General features: G+C 49.4%; 1 protein-coding gene across 2 annotated transcripts; it reads left to right on the forward strand.

Annotated features, from left to right (window-relative positions):
* The first annotated feature begins 1,171 nt into the window (after positions 1–1,171).
* On the forward strand, positions 1,172–14,038 carry NOLC1 (nucleolar and coiled-body phosphoprotein 1). Of its 2 annotated transcripts, XM_064463658.1 has the most exons (14): positions 1,172–1,381; positions 1,469–1,524; positions 1,791–1,912; positions 3,489–3,601; positions 4,367–4,508; positions 5,028–5,128; positions 6,468–6,618; positions 7,469–7,609; positions 8,019–8,108; positions 9,457–9,603; positions 9,809–10,366; positions 11,047–11,159; positions 11,552–11,632; positions 11,916–14,038. In XM_064463658.1, the coding sequence occupies exons 1-14, from the start codon at positions 1,172–1,174 to the stop codon at positions 12,072–12,074; spliced, it is 2,184 nt and encodes a 727-aa protein (XP_064319728.1). In that variant the 3' UTR covers positions 12,075–14,038. The 2 variants fall into 2 exon arrangements, with proteins under 2 accessions (XP_064319728.1, XP_064319729.1); XM_064463659.1 differs by lacking the exon at positions 11,047–11,159 and having other exon boundaries at positions 11,916–12,037.
* The last annotated feature ends 6,362 nt before the right edge of the window (positions 14,039–20,400 follow it).

Genomic DNA, 20,400 nt, shown 5'->3' on the forward strand with positions numbered 1-20,400 from the left:
GCAAAGAGCATAATACTACCTACAGCTGCTTGTTTGACCCTGGCAGCCCTAGCTGAGGACTTTAAGCATAGGACTTCCTTCTTCTTTTGCCCTCAGCACACTTTATGGCACACCCTACTGATATCAAAAAAAAGCCCCACCACAAAGGCAAGGAGAACAGAACACTACATTCATCACAGCAAACCTTCAGTTTCACAGAAGAAAACACTGCAGTGGAGAAATGACTAATTTAAAGCCATGGCAATATGCAACAGCTGAATGACATCTCCTTATCAGGGTCTGAGTACACTATCACAACAGTGATCAGCCTTACCTGGGGCTCCCACACCCACCCTTTGCCCATAGGCCCAGGAGATCCATTTAAGCTCAGACCTAGGTCTTCAGTACTTGCCCATCCTATATTGTAGGTACACCTGTTTCAAGTCCTATCTCCAACCTTACCTCCTCAATGCCTTTCAAACGCGCATTGTAAGTAACCTTATCCTCAATTCCCTCTCTGGGTCCACATTACTGACTGTCCCTTTAGACCCACAGATCCCAGCACTTAGAAGATAAACAGCTTTACATGGGAAATAAGGTGCAACAATTATTATTATTAAGTCATATGCATGGTTATCCATCCATTTTACTAGTTCTTAATATATGCATTTTCATAGCATCATTTAGGTTGGAAAAGACCTTTAACCATCTCCATCTGCTCCTGAACAGACTCCTCGTGTGGCTCCTAGACCTGGTTCACAGCTCACCTTTCCTGGGACTACCGATGGATCCTGTCAGTGCCTGGCTCTCCCTGCCACGTTCAAGCTATGTGTGACTGCACCCTGTTGGTAAGAGTGCTGCCAGCGCCAAGGCCATCCACCGCTGCGGCTGTTCCCCTCCACGGAGCAGCCCTGCTCCTTCCGCTCCCTACCATTCTCCTTTCACTGATCGTATTTAACATGGATCACAACTAGGAGTAGGCTGATGGGGAGGAAGGGGCTTAAGCGGACTGGTCTTCCCTCTCCCAGTGCCACAGGCACACTCCCAGGTTTTCCTCCCGCCCCCTCCTCTCGGCTGCGGGCCCCGCAAGCGGCCCTCCGCCGGGCTCGGGCGGGGCCTCTCCCGGTTCCCTCAGGCCGGGAGGGCAGCTGGGCTCTGCCCGCCCTTCCCCTCCCCTCACAGCCCGCCCAAAATGGCGGAGCCAGGGTGGGCGGAGCCGGTGCGCGCGCGCGTGCGCACGTCGGTGCGTGGCGGGCGCGTGCGCGCAGGCGGCACGTGGCGGCGGGGCAGCATGGCGGAGCGGCGCGCGGTGCCCAGCGACCTCTTCCCCTTCGTCCTCGCCTTCCTGCGCGAGAACCGCTTCGAGCGCGCCGCGCGCGCTTTCGCCGGGGAGGCGGCGGCGGTGAGCGGGGGGGCGGGCGGGCGGGCGGGGGGGCGGGCGGACTGACTGACTGACTGACTGACTGACGCGGCCTCTCTCTTGGTTCAGAAGGAGCAGGACCCCAACGCAGCCTCCCTCCTCGACATCTTCAGCTACTGGCTGAAGTAAGTGCTCCTCCGGCGGGGGGGCCGCGCTCACCGGGGCTGTGGGGGGGCCGCACTTACTGGGGCTGGGGTTGGGGGGGGAAGGTCGGGGGGGGAGGGGGCCGCGCTTACCGGGGCGGGGGAGAGGGGCCGCGCTTGCTGGAGCTGGGGGGGGCCGCGGTCACCGGGCCCGGGGCAGGTGGTGGGGGCTCTGCCGGGCTCCCTCTGGCACCAGCCGCCCTCCGGCCCTCACCTCGCAGTCCCCTGCTCAGCCTTTCCCCCTGTAGGTCTCCAGCGGCCAAGAAGAGAAAGCTGCTTCCCAACGGCCCCCAGGCAAAGAGGAAGCCGTCTTCCAGCAGCGATGACAGCTCCAGCGAGGAGGACGAGACGCCCCCGGCCAAGAAGCCAGGTGGGGTTGGTGAGCTGCCCTAGGGCAGGCCGGGGTTGTGTCTGACACTGGCTCCTCACTGGGATATAGAGCTGAGCTTTAGCGGCCCCTTTGAGGTCCCTCAGCAGCTATCAAGGACTGGGTTTGTATTGACTGATCTTGTTTCTGGCAGGTCTTTTGCTGGTGGCATGAAAAGTACGTTCATCCTAGCTAAAGGTGATCTCTTTATCCAGTTATAATTCAAGCACCTCAGGGTTTGTGTCTGTTAGAAGGCTTTAGCCGTTTGGTTTGTCTCTTCTGGCTGAGAGCAGTAAAAGCATTGGGCTGTATTGTGTCTTGAAGGTGCTATTGAATTAGCACCTTTATTATCTTCTCTATATTGAGATTCTGCTTTCCAAATGCCCACTGGTAGGATATCTCAGCAAGGTTATTCCCCCTTGCTTCGGCACATTCAAACCATGTGTTGATTTAAATAGTAAGTGTAATTGTTTTTTTCAGTGCATGTGGATTGGGCTGGTACTCTCTTCATGGGAGGTAGCTACCTAATGACTTTTTTTCTGTGCTGTTTTCCAGGCACTCTCAGTTTCACTGAGAGCTTTAAAGAATGACTTCTCGTCTTGCTATTGTAGGAGAACTGATCAGGTTTTATAAGTGCTTTCACATTTGTTGAAATATGCATCATTTGGCAAAGCTTCTGCATGGCGAGGATTTCTCAGGTTCCTCTGTATTGGTGGGCACCGTGACCTGTTTGATGCAGAGGAGTTGTACGTGATATCCTTGAGTGCCAGAGAAATGGCAAGCATCCTTGCTCACATGCTGCCTGCATGAGATTACTACCCTACTTTCTCTCAAGCCTGTGTCTTAGCACTATCAAAAAACACATCCCTCCACTGCACTTTGATATGTGGTGAGCTGTATTTTCTCTTTATTGGGAATTGTTCTTACACCTTGCCTTAATCACGGTGTATGCAAGTTTGTGTGTATGTAGCACTAGATCTGCGGGAGACGAGCAGACAGAGAGAGAGAGATACAGAAAGAAAACTGACCTTCAACTTGAGCCATCCTAAAGCTGAATTTGAATTTAGATCTGATTTTAAGGACAGTTTGCAAATATAATTTGAAGCAAAATTATTTCTTTTGCTCCGCGTTATTAAAAAGCAGTCAGTAACTAGGAAGGAGTAGGTTTGGTTAAAACACGTTAAGCAAAAGTGTCTGGACCCTTCACCCAGCATTGCAGTGGCTCTCTTTGGAAGTCTGCACTTGTTCAGCAGGTTTTTGTAAGCTGGACGACCCAATTAATGTTATCTCAGTTTGTGGGGACACTTTCCTTGTGGGGCGTCCTTCTTGGTGATAGAAGTCTGCACTTAAATGTGTACATGACAAAGGTAAACTCTAGAACTGGTTTTATCTTCTTGCCTACCGATTTTGGAGTCTTCTGCTGCACCCTGCTCAAGAGACAAAGCCAGTGTTGTGAACCTCAGTCGTGGTTTAATGACCTTAGTATATCCTTTTGCCCTGATGCGCAGTAGTGCAAGATATAGGTACATGAAAGTTGTGAATGAACTTCTTATCAGTGTGTGCTGTCCCTTGTTTGCAGCTAAAGCAGCAGCTGTGCCCAAGGCAAAAGCAGTTCCTCTAGCCAAGAAGACAGAGAGCAGTAGCGAGGACTCCAGTGATGATTCAGACTCAGAGGAGGAGAAGCCAGCAAAGGTCAGCTTTTCTTTCCAGCCTCTTTAATGCATGTTTGACATGATGCACAACAGCAAGTTTGACCAGCAGAATTCTATGCATGGGCTCACTTCTCTTGAACTGGGCAGTGCCTCAGCTGCTGTGGGAGCAGTGTAGGAAGATGTTTCTGTAGTGGACAGCGTGTCGTTTGGACTGCTTCTGTGAAAAGTTAATTCCGTGTCCAGCATCCACTTTGTTTCATATAAAAGTCTGCTCCTTACTTTTATTGTAAGACTGTTGGGTCTTACTTTTGCAGAGAAGAATTTATTTACAATCATTAAAGTAAATTTTATCTTTTTCTACATATATGTGTATATATAAAAAGAGAATCTTCTCTTTCCTTTTTCTTGCCACAGTCATAGTAGTGAGAAGTGGGGGGAGGAAGAATGATGTCAGTGTACGCTAGAGGAGACCAACCAGAGTTGCCCAGTCAGTATTTTCAGTCTTCAAACTAGTGTGATCTGGAGAAGGAAAGGAACAGTGCCAGCCCCAGAGCTGCCCCATTTTGAGGAGGCGGAACTGGAGACTGGGGTGCAAAAGAAGTCTCCCAAGGGGTGCTGGGAGGTTTTCCAGAGCAAAATTGTTATCCAGGGATTTTCAGGCCCTAACCATCAGGCAGGGTGGCATTTCCAAGTCAAAACAGTAACTTCTGTGAAAGACAGCTGTTTATACTCTCTGAACATGTGTCCTGCCTCTCTTTCTTTTCATGGCTACAAGGGCTAATCAGTTTTCCCTCCTGATGTTTAGAAAGGTGCAAAACTTGTGGTGAAGCCAGCTGGAACCAAAATCCAGCCTCAGAAGAAAGCAGACGGTTCCAGCTCTGACTCAAGCAGCTCAGATGAAGAAGCACCAAAGAAACAGACACCAAAACCAGCAACACTTAAATCGGGTACCTCTTATTGTGTATCATGAGTCAAAGTGCAAAACCAAAAAAAGCAAGGGGAGGAGCGATGGGGATTTTACCTACAAGCAAAGGCATATGTATTAACTTAGGCATCTGAAAATCTGTTGTTTGCCATTTGCAGTCTGGTCTGCTTCTGACATGGGAGAGGTGTAGAACTGACTGCAAATAAAACATCTGGTCCCAAATGCTGCATTGTTTGCATAAGTAGCTGTAATCAGCAACCTTAACTGCTTAAGTTGTGCTTTTGCCAGTGTCTTCCCCTCAAAGAGCAAGGAAGATCTTTACTTAGCCTTTAGTTCTGGAACTTCCAATGACCTAGAATGGACAGTTTGCTGAAAATCTTCTCTAAGCTTGCAGTAGGATAAACAGTTTTGCAGTACTGCCTTAATCTGCCCTATTTGCTTCCTGTGGTTCTTTTCTCTCTGTGATACTTCATGCTGAATGTAATTACCCCTCATCTACCATAGCATGTTTTCTAATGTCCCTTTTTACTTGTCTCAAAAGGAAGTAAAGCTGCCCAGGTAGCCACCAAGGTGGTCAATGGAAAAGCAGCAAGCAGTAGCAGCAGTAGTGAAGATTCTGAGGAAGAGGCTGCACCAAAGAAGGTAAATTAGGGCATGAAAAACTTCATGAACACTGTAGAAGTCTGGTAAGACTGGCTGTATCTCTGTCTCACAGGGACTGTGAAATGTGTAGGCAAAGGCACAGACTACACAGATGCTGGGCACAGAATTTGTGGCTCTTGTACTTCCTTCTCCTCTAAACAGCGGGATTATGTGTTCTAGCCCCTCTCCATGCACTGGCTTTCTTCCCTGTTACCTGCTTACCACTTCCTCTGCTCCTTCCTTTTGTAGGAAAACATCTCATTGTCATACCTGTATTGTAGTCTTCATTATGTGTTCATTTTTGCATTACTCTTTTGTGCTTAGCTATCTGTAACTTTGAGTTTTCCACCAGGAAAAAATGTTTAAAAATGCTTTCCGCAACAGAAAAATCATGGAATAATTAAGGTTGGAAAAGACCTCTAGGATCATCAAGTCCAACTGTCAATCCAACACCACCAGGCCTCCTAAAACATGTCCCAAAGTGCCACATCTATGCATTTTTGAACACCCACAGGGATGGTGACTCCCCCACCTCTCTGAGCAGCCTGTGCCAGTGCCTGACCACTCTTTCACTAAAGACATTTTTCCTAATATCCAATCTAAGCCTCCCCTGATGCACCTTGTGGTCATTTCTTCTCATCCTATTGCTAGTGACTTGGGAGAAGAGACCAACACCCACCTCACTACAACCTCCTTTCAGGTAGTTGGAGAGAGCAATAATGTCCCCCCTCAGCCCCCTCTTCTCCAGGCTAAACCCCCCCAGCCCCCTCAGCCGCCCCCCAGCACACTTGTGCTCCAGACCCTGCCCCAGCCCTGCTGCCCTTCTCTGGACACGCTCCAGCCCCTCAAGGCCCTTCTTGTCCCGAGGGGCCCAAACCTGAGCCCAGCATTCGAGGTGGGACCTCCCCAGGGCCGAGCACAGGGGCATGATGACTTCCCTACCCCTGCTGGCCACGCTATTGCTGATACAAGCCAGGATACTGTTGACCTTCTTGGCCATCTGGGCATACTGCTCACTCATATTCAGTATTATCATAGTTGTGTCTAATCAAGTGGCAGTTGCTACCGTTTCTGTCAGTTGTGTGCCACTTAGGCAGAGTTGCTCCTCATTAGGGATTCATGCAGTAGAAAACAATAGCAGCGTGGCCAGAAAGGTCATGATGCTCATGTGTCTCCTAAAATCTGCGTTAGAGAATCTTCGTTAATCTTTCTCCCTTTGTCTTTTTTTTTTTTGCATTCTTAAGTGAGGCATAGAGTTAAACAATATCCACATCCAGCTGTCCCCACATGATTTCTATAACGTCTTTTTTTACTGTGTATCTTTCCTTTTTGTGATAAGGCTGTTCCCAAGAAGTCACCTCTGCCAAAACCTGCAGCCATGCAAGCATGTCCAGGGAAAAACAAACGTGCCAAGGAAAGTTCCAGTAGTGAGGACTCATCTGACAGCTCAGATGATGAAAAGCTACCTGCAAAACAAAAGCCCAAGTCTGGTAAGTACTAAATACCATTGCTGTTATGTGGGAGGGTTCTTTCTGCTAGTCCCACTGTCCCAGAGAAGCATGTGCAGGACAAGTCTTGCTGCACACAAGGTTCCAGGTGGTGCTGGTGGTGGTATTGCAAACTAGAAATAAGCAGCTCCTTTCGTGTGTGCTCTTGGGGTTAAGCTTACAATTCAGCTCCTTCCTCAGCAAGGGATAGGGAGCGAGAGAGGTTGTGATGGACTCTGCTTGGTTTGCTGCATGTCTTAGATTCAGGTAGCCTTTAAGTACATTCTTTCAGGTTTCCTGTCTGCCAGGATTTGGGAAGTAACTTGTCAGTGGTTTGGTTATTCTGTAACTGCAGCAATTTAAGCTTTTTTAGTTTTTTGTGAAGTATCCAGGGCTGCTCAGTTGCAACCCAGCCGATGGGCCTCAGTTCAATATAGTATAGTGCTTTTAGGATTCCAGTAGAGAACTGATCTGGGTGGAGGATCAAGCACTGAAACTCAGTCTGATTTTATAACCAGAAGATTTGAGAAGGCAGTAAATTAAAACAATCAACAGTTGACATCTCTGGGTTTTTTCTGAGAAGTTTGGCGGCACAAGCTCCCATTCTTCTAGAAGTGCAGAGGTGGTTGGGTCAGCTAAACTCCAAGAGGAGACTTAAACTCACAGGAGAAACAAGAGATAGCAGTGGGTGAGTGTAACCTTTCAAATGATAAGCTAGTATCTTTGATTGTAGCTACAGAAAGGGAATAAATGGAAACAAATAGCAGAAGTGCTTTCTTCTAATTACAACAAACATCTTGTGTGCTGCTTGCATTGTCATGCAGGCATCTGAATGCTGTGTCTCTCTTCATAGGTCAGTACAGTGCTGTACCACCTCCTCAGGCTACGAAGACAAAGAAGGGCCTTGCCAAGGCCCCTGCAAAAAAGGCTGAGAGCAGTGACTCCTCAGACAGTAGTGATGAGACAGAGCAGGTGCCCCCAAAGGGAGCAGCAGGTATGTTGTGATGAGAGGAGGCTGCAGAGGAAGTACTACAATATTTTGGCAATGTCTTGGTTTCCTTGAAAAATTGATTTGACTTTGATCTATGTTGCTATTTGCTTCTCTGGAAGCTTCTGAATAATTTGAAGGTATCACAAACAGCGCTGTGTACAACCTGCGGATCCAAACTGTGTGCAGGTTGGATTACTTTGCATGTATTGGTTTGAAGTCATTGGAATCTAGTTTAGCGGGAATAAGCCAGGCCCATTACTGCAGCTGGCCAGGTCCTTGCTTGACTTCTGATGTGCTGGCTGAATGGCGGGTGCACTGAGAAGGGAGCTTTTTCACATCTGGAAAGGTTTGGACCTTGGCACAAAAGTTTGGTGTGGATATGGCCTGTTAATGTTAAAACTTGCTTTTGCAGGCAAAGCAGTAGTAGCTAAAACAACTCCTGGTTCCCAAAACAAAGCTGTGACTACCAAGAAGGCTGAATCCAGTTCTGACAGTGACTCAGGTAATTTAAGAAATAAAATTTAGATTTTTTTTTTGTGTGTGTGTGTTAGTGTTTTTATCAGCCAGGTTGCTGTATAATGGTGTATCTGCTAAGATCCTTAGCGTATGAGCTGGAAAGCTTCACAGTCTCCATAGCTAACAAGATGTAAAATTGAAAAACAGCAGCTTGCTATGCAGAGTGGAGTCTGACAGACACCAGTGAGACCATTGGCAAGTGCAGAAAGGTCTGCATGTTCCTGGATGGAAAGGGTAGGACATCACATGTATCAGATTTCTCCAGGAAGGTTAATGGTGACACTTTCTGAGGCTCTGTCTTCAGGTTTTTGGTTTCTGTTACCCCATTGTGTTTGGGAGGAGTTTCTCAAATGAATGTTATCACCATACCAAGTTCAAAACAGACTCAAAGATGCCTTCTCCTAATGTGACCCTAGAAACAGGCTGTGTGCTTTGCATCTTCTGCTGGTCAGGTTTAAGGTTTGCAATGCTGTATTTCCGGGTAAGTTCCTTATGTGCTATGTTTCCCATCCTAGTTCAAGGTGCTCCTGTTGTGTATCTCAACATCTCTGGAGCCACAGCAGGGACCACGGGTGACAGCTGCCTGTCTGTCTGTCTGTCTGCAGGCAGGTAGCACTAGACTTTGTGACCCTTCAACAAGGGGCAGGAGTTCTGTTTTTTTCTGGGGTTTTTTGCCTAGTTTCTCGCAAATGGGCAAGGTTTTGATGACTGTTATTAAAATGTTCAAAAGTGTTGGAATAGATCAGGCTTAGCATTCCAGATTGCTGAGACACACAATACAAAGGCATATTTGTATGCAGGAGTCTCCAGTCCATCCTCAGACTCTGGCTAAGTGTATCTGATACAGGAAATAGACAGCTAAAATGAGACCCTGTGCTGTTGTTGCCTCGCTTTCCCTATTTTGTCAATTTTATCTCCTAATTTCTTGGCTGTTCTTTGATCTTTAACACTTAGCTTCTTTTCTCGATGTTTCTTCTCCCCGAGTTTGTTCTTGGTGATACCTGTACTTTCTTCAGTCCCTTGTTCTGTACCTCTTCTCCTACATTATTCTTCAAATACCTGCTTCTTTGTGCGTGCATTAGTGAAGAACTTAAACAGCTTGTTTCCACTTCCAACAAAGAAGATACATGGAAAGATGACTGCTGTCCCCTGACCATTTAAGTTTTCATCAAATGCCTCTTATCGCCAGTTATCTAGTGGCTCAGCCTTGGGCCACAACCCACTTTGCTTTTTACTTCCCCACAAGTTTTTTATATATATGTTACTACTAAAGTAACTTGCACCAGAAGCTTATTAATCTAAAGAATATCCTTTTTTGTTATTGTTTTGTTTAGATTCTAGCTCTGAAGATGACAAGAAGAAGGTAGGGAGTAAGCTCCCAGCTAAACAACCTGTGATAAAGAATACATCCAAACCAGCAAAAGTACCTGCCAAGCCTGGACAAGCAAAGAAAGACTCCAGTTCCTCCTCAGACAGCTCAGGTAGGAAAAAAGGAGAATTTCCACATGCACATTCTGCTTGCTCAGACCTCTGTGTTTCTAGGAAGGTATGAGGGTGCATTTGGACAGGAATACCCATTGTAATGTTGTTTCAAGCAGCTAATGAAGTGCACTGTTGCACTGAATCTGCATGTTAGCTTCATGTTGAAGGAATAAGGCTTAGCCTTGATTATTCTTCCCATTCTAGATTCTGATAGCTCTGACGAGAAGGCCCCTGTGAAGCCTGCAACTAAAGCAGCAACCCCTGCAACAAAGAAGTCTCAAGCTGCCACAAAGAAAACACAAAGTAGCTCTGATTCAGATAGCAGCTCCAGTAGCTCTAAGGATGAGAAGAAGGGCACTCCAGCTAAATTAGTTAGCAAAGCAGGTAAGCCAGTGTCCAAACCTTCTGCCCCAGCTCCCAAAGCAGACACTTCTGACTCTGATAGCTCAAGCAGTGAAGAAGAAGAAAAGAAGCCAGCAGCAAAACCAGCCACCAAATCTACAGGGGCAGCAAAAGCAACTGTGGGGAAGAAGGCAGCTGCTTCTAGTAGTAGTAGCAGCTCAACTGATAGTTCCAGCGAAGAGAACGAGAAGCCCAAAAAGGCAGGGAAAGGGGCACAGAACAATTCGAAGGCCACTGCCTCCACAGAGAAAGCAAAAGCATCCAGACCAGCAGCAAACAACCTGAAGTCTAAGCCAGCTGGTGGCAGCAGTAGCAGCAGTGAAAGCAGCTCTGAAGAAGAGACTGGAAAAGTCAATGGAGGTATTACCTACAGTCTGGGAAATGGGTCTGTCAGGCAGTGCTACTGAGCTAGCCACGGACAGGAGCCTTTCCTAAACAATATCCAGTCTAATTTCTATGTGCTATTAGATTATGCCATCTGGTGCAGTACTGAGAGGGAAGGGCTAGTTTTTAATTTGGTGCGATCCTTTTTGTCTGTATTGCATATCTGTTGGCAATGGAATCTGTGGTAACACAGTACATTTGTTGCCAGTTGCAATCTGCATGCACAAGATTGTCAGTGACAGCAAGGCAGACTGCTGGAGGACCTTGTCTGTGTTGAGTGGGATGCCATAGATGATGCCCCAATGCACAATCTCAATCTTTATCTCTCCAGGAGAAAAATAACTTTGAATGCACTAGTGATGTGTGCAAGTGCATACTGTGAGACTCCAAGAACTGGCAAGTTTTAACCAACAGAACTTTCTCAAATGCACTAAATCGTTAATGTAGAGGTACCCTATTCCACAAAATTGTCTTTATCCGTTAGGATAGGATGGCAAAATCCTTGCTGACCCAGAATGTCTGTGGGTGTCTGTTAGAGCAGTCTGTTTTCTGGGTGAGGTAACACACCTGTGTTTGTGTTCTGGGGGAGAAATGCCATTACCTCTCCCAACACTGCAGTTATTCCCTTTGAAGTTTTACTGCTGTACATCTAACAGGCACGTTCAGGAAGAAGCAGAAGAGGGAAGATGTTCAGGAGCCAGAGACACCACACAGTAAAAAGGCAAAAATCAAAGCCAAAACACCACACACAGTTCCCAAGGTGAAACAGGTGAGTGAGGGCAGACTGTGGTGACTGGTGGGAGAGGCGTCTCTGCCTCCTGAACGAGTAGGCTGCTTTTTGTGGGTTTTGGGGAGGTTGGGCCCAGAGGATTATTTGTATATTTGCTCCCTCCTCAAGCGTTTGTACTTTGTCTGAAGAACCATTGGGAGTGCACGTATGTGCGTACTACTATTCTCACAAAAGTTGATTGGATATGTTTGCACAGGAGCATCCCTGAGCTGCCTGATCAGGAGGGAAAGAATTACGAGTCTGAGAAACACTTAAAGCTTGAGGTGAACTGAACAGGGCTCTATATTTGCAGGGCAAGGAGGGAAGGAGGCTGTCACTAATGGAATATCGTGCATGTGTACATGCTTACTGTATCTCATTTTCTTTAACAGCCAGGCTCTCCGTTCCGCCGTGTAAGGGAAGAAGAGATTGAGCTGGATGCTCGTGTTGCTGATAACTCATTTGAAGCAAAGGTAGGGCTAGGTAGTGCCCGGAGTGGTAACAGGAGGCCTCTGCAAATACGCGTTGGCAGAGCAGCCTTGGTGTGCTTGTGGGCAGTCTTTTTGGTGGGAACTTCTTCCACCAGGAGGTGCTGTTAGGAAGTGTGTGAGGACTGGCAGGAGGTGGGTGGGAGAGTGGTATCAGCTCGGCTGTAATATACTGGTGTTTGCTGGGTAGAATGATGTGCAAAGCATTGCCTTTACTCTCCTGGATACTGCCCTGAATTTTTTTCCTCTCCCCCTTCATCCCTCACAGAAAGGAGCAGCTGGTGACTGGGGTGAAAAGGCTAACAATATCCTGAAATTCACTAAAGGCAAATCTTTCCGCCATGAGAAGACAAAGAAAAAACGAGGCAGTTACCGTGGAGGCACTATATCGACCCAAGTCAACTCCGTCAAGTTTGAAAGTGACTGAGAATGTTTCCTTGGGAATTCATAAACCATCTGCTCACCCAAATGGCTTGGGTGGGCATGTTGGCATTATGGATGCCAAGCCTGCCTGGAATGCTACCTCCCCTAGCCCATTGTGGGGCAGGCAGCTCCAGTGTGGGGAAGTGGGAGAATGGTTGGATGTCTCCCCCTTTTATTTCTAATTCTGGTTTAGGCCACTCATTTGGAACCATCCTTGAGCTGGTGTAACTGGCACCACTAGGGTGACCTTCAAGATTGACATTTTCTACAGTCTTATTTTAAAAGGCTGGCAGTGATTTTTCACTTTGAGTTCCTGCCCACCTAATAGAAGAATGATTTCTCTTTCTCCTGTATCTTAACCTCCCACTTCTTTTTTCAGCCAGTTTAACTTGGATACCTGTGAAATGGCAAGTATTGTGACTTGCCTTTGGCTAGTTACTCTAAGAGAAACAACTGATGTGAACCCTCTGGCTGTAATCCCCACCCGACATTTCAAGTTCACAGCTGCAGTGTGACAGGGTTCCTATTTTCTGTTTCCTTCTTTTATGGTTTCACCTTGCAATAAATTCCTACCTTCCTCTTCCATCCACTCCTGTTGAGGCCACTAACCAGAGTACTTGGAGAAGCAGAATTCAGTACGCCTTAGTAGCTGAGTAGCTGCATTGTTTGGAGTTGCAGGTCGGGGCCTGTTGTCAGAAAGGCAAGGTCTGTAGTGCTATTTGGAACTCTTGGTAACACTCTCATTGGGAATGTAGCTGGGGAGTGGAGATGTGCAGAAGCTCTTGCCTGCGTGGAGATTGTGACATTAGGCTCGGTGGGCGTGGACAAGGAGGCAGAGGTGATAAAGCTGCCTTTTCTACCCGGCTCTGCTTTTTGCTGTGTTTTTGTTTCAGAGGCTCTGACTGCGTGTTACTCCTTGTTCTCTCTGAACATAAAATGTGCCAGTGTGTGCTTACTCCCAGCAATGTGCCATGCAGCTTGTTAGGTGTTGAGATGATACCTTAAATTTCTGTTCTGGGTTGTATCACTTGCTCTTGGAGCTGTTTTCCATCTGTTAAATCCGTCTCAAGAAGTAAAATGCCAGTTTCCCCATAGCGCCGAGGCAAATAAAGCCCAGTGCTGTCAGGTTTGAAGTGTTAGCTCCAAGTACACGTTGGGTATGGGGAGCCTCAAGCAAGTGCAGTAACTTGCAGCCTAAACTGAGTTTCCATGAGTGACTGAGATAATGTAATGGCTTACTGCTGTTGAGAGGAGGGCTTGCTTTCCCTCTGGTTGTGTGGCTGCCTCTTTATTTCTGGTGCAGCTCACATGTGGTCGAAAATGGTTCCCCCAACTACTTTTTTCCCGTTAGGTGGGTTAAGTTAATTTCAGTTTGTGGAGCAGTCTGCTGAGCCCATAGCCGGTGTGAACTGAGCAGCGGTAGTGCGTGTTCGGGATCCAGGGTAGTGGGCTGTGACAACTGCTCAGCCTCTCATGAAGCTGCCAGTCACTGAGGTAGGTTGTGCAGGGCTTGATTTCTGTGTTCCCATCCCCTCCCCGAAGGGTGACAACGAGAAGAGCCCTGTTACAGGAAGCTGCATTTGTGTGCAAAGCAGTGTCACCTAATTGAGGGTTGGATGAGACTGGATGAGCCACCCCCATATACATGAGCTGCAACTTGTTCCAAAGAGCATTTTTCAGGACTTCCCTCTGGCTTGCCTGGATCCAGCCTACAGTGCTGAGGGGCCCAGGAGACCACTGTTATTACAAGGAATTAAAGGTTAGAGGCCGAAGGAAGGTGGGAGCAGAGTACTTTCTTACATCTTGCTTGTGACTTGCTATTTGACCTCTTTTTTTTTTTTTTTCTGTTTGTCAGGAACTTAAAATTGGAATTCTTAAACTTTTTAAAAACCTTAATGTTTTGGGGGTATTTTAAGTGTGATCACACAAATGTCTCAGAAAATAAAGATCGCTGCCTTTGTAATCTGAGTGGATCTGGTAGTTAATGGTGTGGAATAGCAGATGGGAAAAGGGAGGGTGTCAGTGCTGAGGGTAACGTCACGCTGTCTCTTGAAGTGGAATGGCTAAGTCAGCCTGCACCTATCTGCAGCCGATTCTTGTCTCCTTAGTTACGTGGTCGCATGTATATAAAAGGTCTTCAGAAGTGGAAGGTGGCCTGTGCAGCTGGTTGTTGAGTGACTCTGCAAGAGATTTGGAGAAAACGAGTGGAAGAGTATTTACTTTCACCAAGACAGACTGAGGCTGCCCGAGTCCCTTCACACCAGAATTTCTCATTGGGTCTTTTCCAGTATTGCTACCGCATTAGCTGTGTGGCAGCTGGCGAGGTAACTTCAGCAGCAGCAGCCTATGGCAATAAGTATAACTGAAAAATCCTGCATATACCTGGTTAAAATAAGTGTTTCTGTATCCCTGCGATCTCTCCCTGCTATGTTACTGTATGTGCAGGGAAGAGAAACTAATAGCTAGGGCCTGGTGAAGGTCTTGTGTGCTGTAATGCTTATTTTCTACCCCTTGTGCTATGCCACCGTGGAACCATTGGGGTGAACAGAATTGCCAGGGGGACTGGGCTGTCAGTTGCTCTGTGACCAACACTGTCTGCCACAGCCCTCCACCTCTGACGTGATGTTGTAGGAGAAGGTACAACACTGACGCTTCAGCAGCAGGTGCAAACAATGTCGTTAGTCTCGCTGGAGATCAGCACCTGACTGAGCAAGTGCAACGGGTGCTGTGGGAGGGAAATGCTTTGTGAAACTCGAAGCTGTGTGCTTGACACTTGGGAAAAATGGCCCCTTTCACAAGCTTTTGCAGCTGCGAGGCAGGCTTAACCTACATCTCTGCTGCCTGCTGCTGTCCTGGTGAAAAGGAAACACCTTGTTAGGAAACACTTGGGCCGAGTTTCCCCGTGCGTCGCCGGTGGTGCAGTTTCAGCTGTGGTTAACGCTGGAACTGGCCGGACAGGACGTCCCCCTCTGGCAGGTGCTGGACCTGGATGGGCACCCTGGGACGCCGCCCCCAGCCTCCTAATTCCCCTGCGTGCCATCCTCTCCATTTTGCTGTCCTGACCAATGCATGTGCAGCCCCTTGTTCCCCTCCTCTCGTGGAGCCCGCAGAGGGGGGGTCCTGGCCCTCGGAGCGTCCGCCCGGCGCCGGAGAGGCGCTCTGACGCCCTTTGGCCAGGCTGGCCTGGCAGGGGACACGGGCCGTGGCTGCCGGAGGACGCTCTCGCCCGGGCGCGGGGCTGGGGGGACTCCCGGCCCCCCGGGGCTGGGGCTGGGCCGCCCGGGCCCCGCCCGCGCCCGCCGCCGGAACGGGGGAGGCGGGCGAGCGGCGGCGGGGTCCCGCCCAGCGCCGCGCCTCGCCTCGCCCCAGCGCCGCGGCTCGGGCTGCGCTCCCGGCGGGACTCGCTGCAGGTGGGTGCCGGGTGCAGGTCTGGGTGCGGGGCGGCCGGGGCTCGCTGCTTCCCCCCTCCCCGTCCCGCCGGGGCGGCTCTCGGCCCCGCGGCGAGCCCTGCGGGCCGCCCCGCCGGTGGGAGCACGGCCGGGGGCCGCGGCGGGGGTCCTGCTGCCCCTGGGTGCCCGGGCCGCGGCGGGGTCGGTGGGCTGGGCGGGGGTGCGGGCGAGGGCAGCAGCCCCCGGCGAGGCACGGCTGCCCGGCGAGCACGGCCGGGCTGGGCGGGACGTTGAGAGCGGGCGGCGGGCGCCCGGCTGCCCCCCTGCCGCGGGAGAGGAGCGCGGGGCAGGGCCCGAGCCGCCGGCGCGGCCCGGCGCCGCAGGACGCGCGTGCCGGCAGCCCGGGGCGCTGCGGCAGGGCTCGACGGGCGCCAGTTAAGCATCTGCTTCGCCGTGCAGGATCAGAGCCTTGGCACCGGGACGAATGTTCAGAGCGCTTCTGTGTAACTCGCTTCGTCCTCCTCTAGGAGATTAGATCTCAGGAGTGTCTTCCCTCTCCTGTTCTGCCTCCTCATCCTATGCATCCCTCCTCAACCCTTGTTTACGGCAGCTCAGCCAGGTCTCATTCCTCCAGCGTGCTCAGAGCCTCAGAGTTTTCTTTTCTTTTCATTTTGTGTTTTATTGAAGATAAGATAAGGCCTATCTCTAGCTTCTCTGCTTCTGTAATTCTGTCAAATGTGATCAGACTTGTCTGTCAGGACTTTATCAATCCCCAGCGCTTCCTACACAAGGTTTCACAACCTTCTGGGGTGTTTAATGACTTCTTTTAACGTGGCGCTTCTCTGCAGAACGGAGCTGAAATGACAGGGCGGTAAATGGAAGACTTTTCCTCACCCTTCTTGATGGCTTCTTTAAAGTTTGGTGCACTTGTATCTCTCCAGTTTTCTCTGCAGTCTCAAAAACTTGTTCAACTTGACTGTTGTACAGATATAATCCCTTCTTAAGACCAAAATGTGCACTGAACTGTTGTGTGCTCTCACCTCGAGGTCTATCGCTCACATGAATATTTGGAAATGGCCCCAACCGTTTCTGTCTCTTGCATCCAGGGATTACAAATAATGTTTTTAAGTGCTTCCACGCTGCAGACCCGAGACCGCTTGCAAGGAGCACAGACTCACATCAGCTGCTTCTCTATGTTGCAAGCGAGGGGAAGAGGCTGTCCGGAAGAACTTGCTGTCGCAGAGCACCATGGTGTCACAAACCATCTCTGTCCCTTCTAGAAGACAAGCAGGAAGCCGGTGGATATGGAGTGGGGGAGTCCTGCTTACCACCCAGACAGATTTAATGTGTGATGGGGCAGCGGGTGTGTGCCAGGCGGGGAAGCAGATGTGTGGTGTTTGACACCATCCCCCAGCTCAAGTTCTTGAAGATGTGTGTAGTTTCAAATGCCTTGACAAGCTGAGATACAGAGCTTTATTTCTTTTCTCAGTCGTTATGAACCAGTGTTTTCTCTGGTACCATGGTTGCCTGGCTGTGACCTATGGACTGCCAACCTCCTGCTGGCCCTCAGATTCCCACCTTGCCTGTAGAGCTTCCTTCATAAAACTCCGATGATCCAGGAAGGGTGTTGAAGGTGGCCCAAGGTCCTAAAAGTTTGGAACTGACTGGGGGCCGTGTCAGTCTTTGGCCAAAACGAATGAGGATGAGCAGAGCACTCCCGATGCCGCTGTGTGGGAGCAGTAGCACCGAGTGAGGTGCAACATAGGAGTTATTCTGACGCTGAGCTGATCACTGCCGTGGTTGTTCCCTTTGGTCTTCTGGGGATCTGGGCTGTCTTCGTTCTCTGTGTTTCTTGTGGGCTGCCACGAAGGGGTTGAAAGAAAAATGCTAGAAAGGCGTGCTGGTTTGAGCAGAGCATCTGTGCGCTATTCACTCTGTGTGCGAACAGTATTTTAAAAAGAGTCAGGGCTGTAGGCTGCCTGGGGAGGCTTATGTTTGAAGGGAAGATTTTTTTTCCTTGCCAATTGTTTTCTATGCTAAAATACCAATACTAGTATACTGTAATACTAATACTAGTATACCATAATACTATTAGTATTTTTGTGTTAGTGTTATTTACCCAAGCGACTCTGGTGAAGCAGGAGTCTGTGATAATCCAAACCCAGAGCACAGAAGCCCACTGAGCACTGGGTTGGATGTGACTGATGGTTACACTTCCCTGCTTCAACATATGCTTTATTAAGTTTGCTTTATACAGTATTGTATCTTCCAGGTTTTTACTAGAGATTCCCCAGGGCAGCTCCTGCTTGTACTGTGACACCTTCCTGCAGTGGCAGAGTTGCTCTCTGAGCTGCATACCTGCCTGCTTGCACGGAGTTTTGGCTTCCATAAATTAGCCACGACTGAGATGGCTGTCATCAACTTGATGGTAGCAGATGGTCCTGTTTTTTCTGGATCATACCCAACAGATGAGGCAAACTTTGGTTTTGTATTCCAGGAAGAGTTCTGAGCATCCAAGTGAAGATGCTTTTGCCTTCAAATGAGTTGTGCTGCTTCGTTAATCCTTGAGAAGTTTACAGTGAAAACATTTCTCCTTACTGCGGGCAACAGCTGGATAGAGACTAGGATGCAGGAGGGGGAATAACTGGATATGGGCTTCCAAGTCCTAGGCAGGAGTTAGGTCATGCAAAATCCTGGCAGAGAGGGAGAGGTGTAAAGGGCAGGGTCCTTGCACTGGAGTGTGTTTACTGCCGTTTCTTTGTGGGCTTCTCTGCCTAAACCGCTTGCTGTCAGAGGTTTTAGTACTTCAACCTAATAAAAGGCACCTGAATTAAAGAAACATCTATCTTTAGAGTTGTAGCTGTTCAGTTACTTCACTTAAGTCAAATTGATGTAATTTTCCATTGGTATCAAAATCATACCCTGTCAAATGCGTTAAATAGGGCAAAATCAAGGGGCAAATTCTCAGGGGGATTTCAGAGGGACACATTTTTCCCTGCTCCCTTTCTGCTGCCTCCCATTTCAACTTCAGTGCTTTGCTGTGGCTTTGAAAGCAAAGTCCCAGGACCAAAGGGTGGCCAGGCGTGCGGGGCAGGTGGGGATGCTGCTGCCGGCAGCGACAGTCATGCCAGGGTTTCCCCCTGCTCACCCCTCCGGCTGCAGGCTCTGGTCCTGGCTCTTACCGAGATGCCTGCCCTGCCCTGTGTGCTGCAGCGCTGAAACTTAAAGCCTCTGTGGCACAGGCTTTTTTAATAGTTTTCTTGAACCCTGACTTCTAGCTGTGAGCGTTAATTGTGGTGTTAGGGGGATTCCTCTGTGTAAATCAATTGGTCAGCAAGGCTTTACCGAGCTCTTGTCATGAAAACAGGGAAGGGTATATTCACTCTTTACAAGCCTTCTCCTTTCAAATGGCAGTGCTATTTCTTGCAATATTTATCAGATTTAGCCCCTAGCCCAGGACTTCACGGCACAAATGAGGAGGTGGTTCTGTCTGCTCTGCTCTTGGATCTAGCATGGGTATCTGTCGTTTGGATTTCACATCTCTGCTGAGGCGCAGACTGTGAATTCACCTCCCAGCAGAACCGTGTTCCTCTGCCCAGCAGTTTGGGGTTCTCTGTTGAAGACCACCTGTCTGCAGCCCAGCAGTGGGTGCCAGCAGCGGAGCAGCCGTAGCCAGAGGGCTGGGCTGCAGGCAGCGCCCGTGCCTTGGGCAGAGCTGCACTGGCCTCAGGACCCGCCGTTGCTGGAGGGTCCCGCTGCAAACCTCGTGGGGTGGCCGTAGCTGCGTCCAGCCTCGGCAGGAGGTAAAGTGGGGCGGGGAGCAGGTGGGTATTGAGCCTTCCCTCATCTAGCCTTTGTGTGCATAAGATGTAGGCCTTCTCTCCCCTTTGCTGTCAGCCTGAGATCCTAACAGTGACTGGTTGCTGAACAAGGGATGGAGCCAGCAGAGCGCTGCGCTTTGAGCTGATAGTTATGCCTTTGTTATATCCCAGGAGCACTAAAAAGCAGGGGTATGCCTGGTTGAAATCTTGCCTGATGTATCCAGCACAGATCTAGGGCTGGAGCTGGTTTCCTTGGCCAGGGTATTTCTCCAGGCATGGAGACAGCAGAGATTTGCTCTGGTGGCAAGAGCTGGGGTAGGAAAAAAGGTCTCTTCTGGCAGCCTGGCATCTTCCCACCACTTAGGAAGATTTACAGCCTCCCTTGTTGCCTGGGCAGGGACAAGGGATTACTGAGCCAGCGCCTTTAGGGATTGCTCCTGATGTTGGAGGGGATGGAACAGCCCGGAGCAGGCTGCAAGTCTCCTGTGTCAGCATCTGCCCCTGGCCTGCGGGATGAGACTGACACCTTGCTTGTCATTTGGGTTTTGGTAGCCCCCAGAGGGTCCCAGCAGAGCTGAACGTCTCAGCAATGCCTGGCGTATAGGTCAATGGCAGGACACAGTCCTTGATGAAGATGAGTGACAAATTTTTTCTTTAAATAACTATTTCTTTCACCTGCACTGTTTCTTCACCTTTCATTTGTTGCCCAATGAGAAAACACCCCACCCCACATATAAAACTGCCTCTTCTGCTCTTCTGAGCACGCTTATGCGTGTGTGTGACCCACCAGGTGCCCCAGGACAAGCCTATACCCGTTCCTGTCGTGGAGCCTGTCCTGAGCTCCCCGCTGTCCTGACGAAGGCCAGCAGTACGGGGCTGCCATTCCTCCCCCTCTCCCTGGAAGCTGCATGTGCTCTGGATCTCCTATGCAATGACATAGCCAAATGCTTTGCCTCCTCTAGTGTTGAGCAGGGTAAATATCTTCCGGGCCTCTCAAGTAAGCTGAGAACCAGACCAGCTTCATGGGCTGTAGCTCCACGGTGGCCAGCTCTGCCGGCATAAGCCAGCCTGTTCCCGCTGGCAGGGAGGCAAGATCCTGGGCAGATCCTTATTTCCTTGC

The sequence above is a fragment of the Phalacrocorax carbo genome, chromosome 12, assembly GCF_963921805.1.
Source record: "Phalacrocorax carbo chromosome 12, bPhaCar2.1, whole genome shotgun sequence".
Taxonomy (NCBI): domain Eukaryota; kingdom Metazoa; phylum Chordata; class Aves; order Suliformes; family Phalacrocoracidae; genus Phalacrocorax; species Phalacrocorax carbo.

Bases quoted from the DNA above. Each gene is read 5' to 3' on its own strand.
- NOLC1 (XM_064463658.1), top strand. From the start codon at position 1,172: ATGGCGGAGCCAGGGTGGGCGGAGCCGGTGCGCGCGCGCGTGCGCACG. The intron at 3,602-4,366 runs GTCAGCTTTTCT...CCTGATGTTTAG, and splicing joins AGGAGGAGAAGCCAGCAAAG to AAAGGTGCAAAACTTGTGGT. The intron at 7,610-8,018 runs GTATGTTGTGAT...TTGCTTTTGCAG, and splicing joins GCCCCCAAAGGGAGCAGCAG to GCAAAGCAGTAGTAGCTAAA.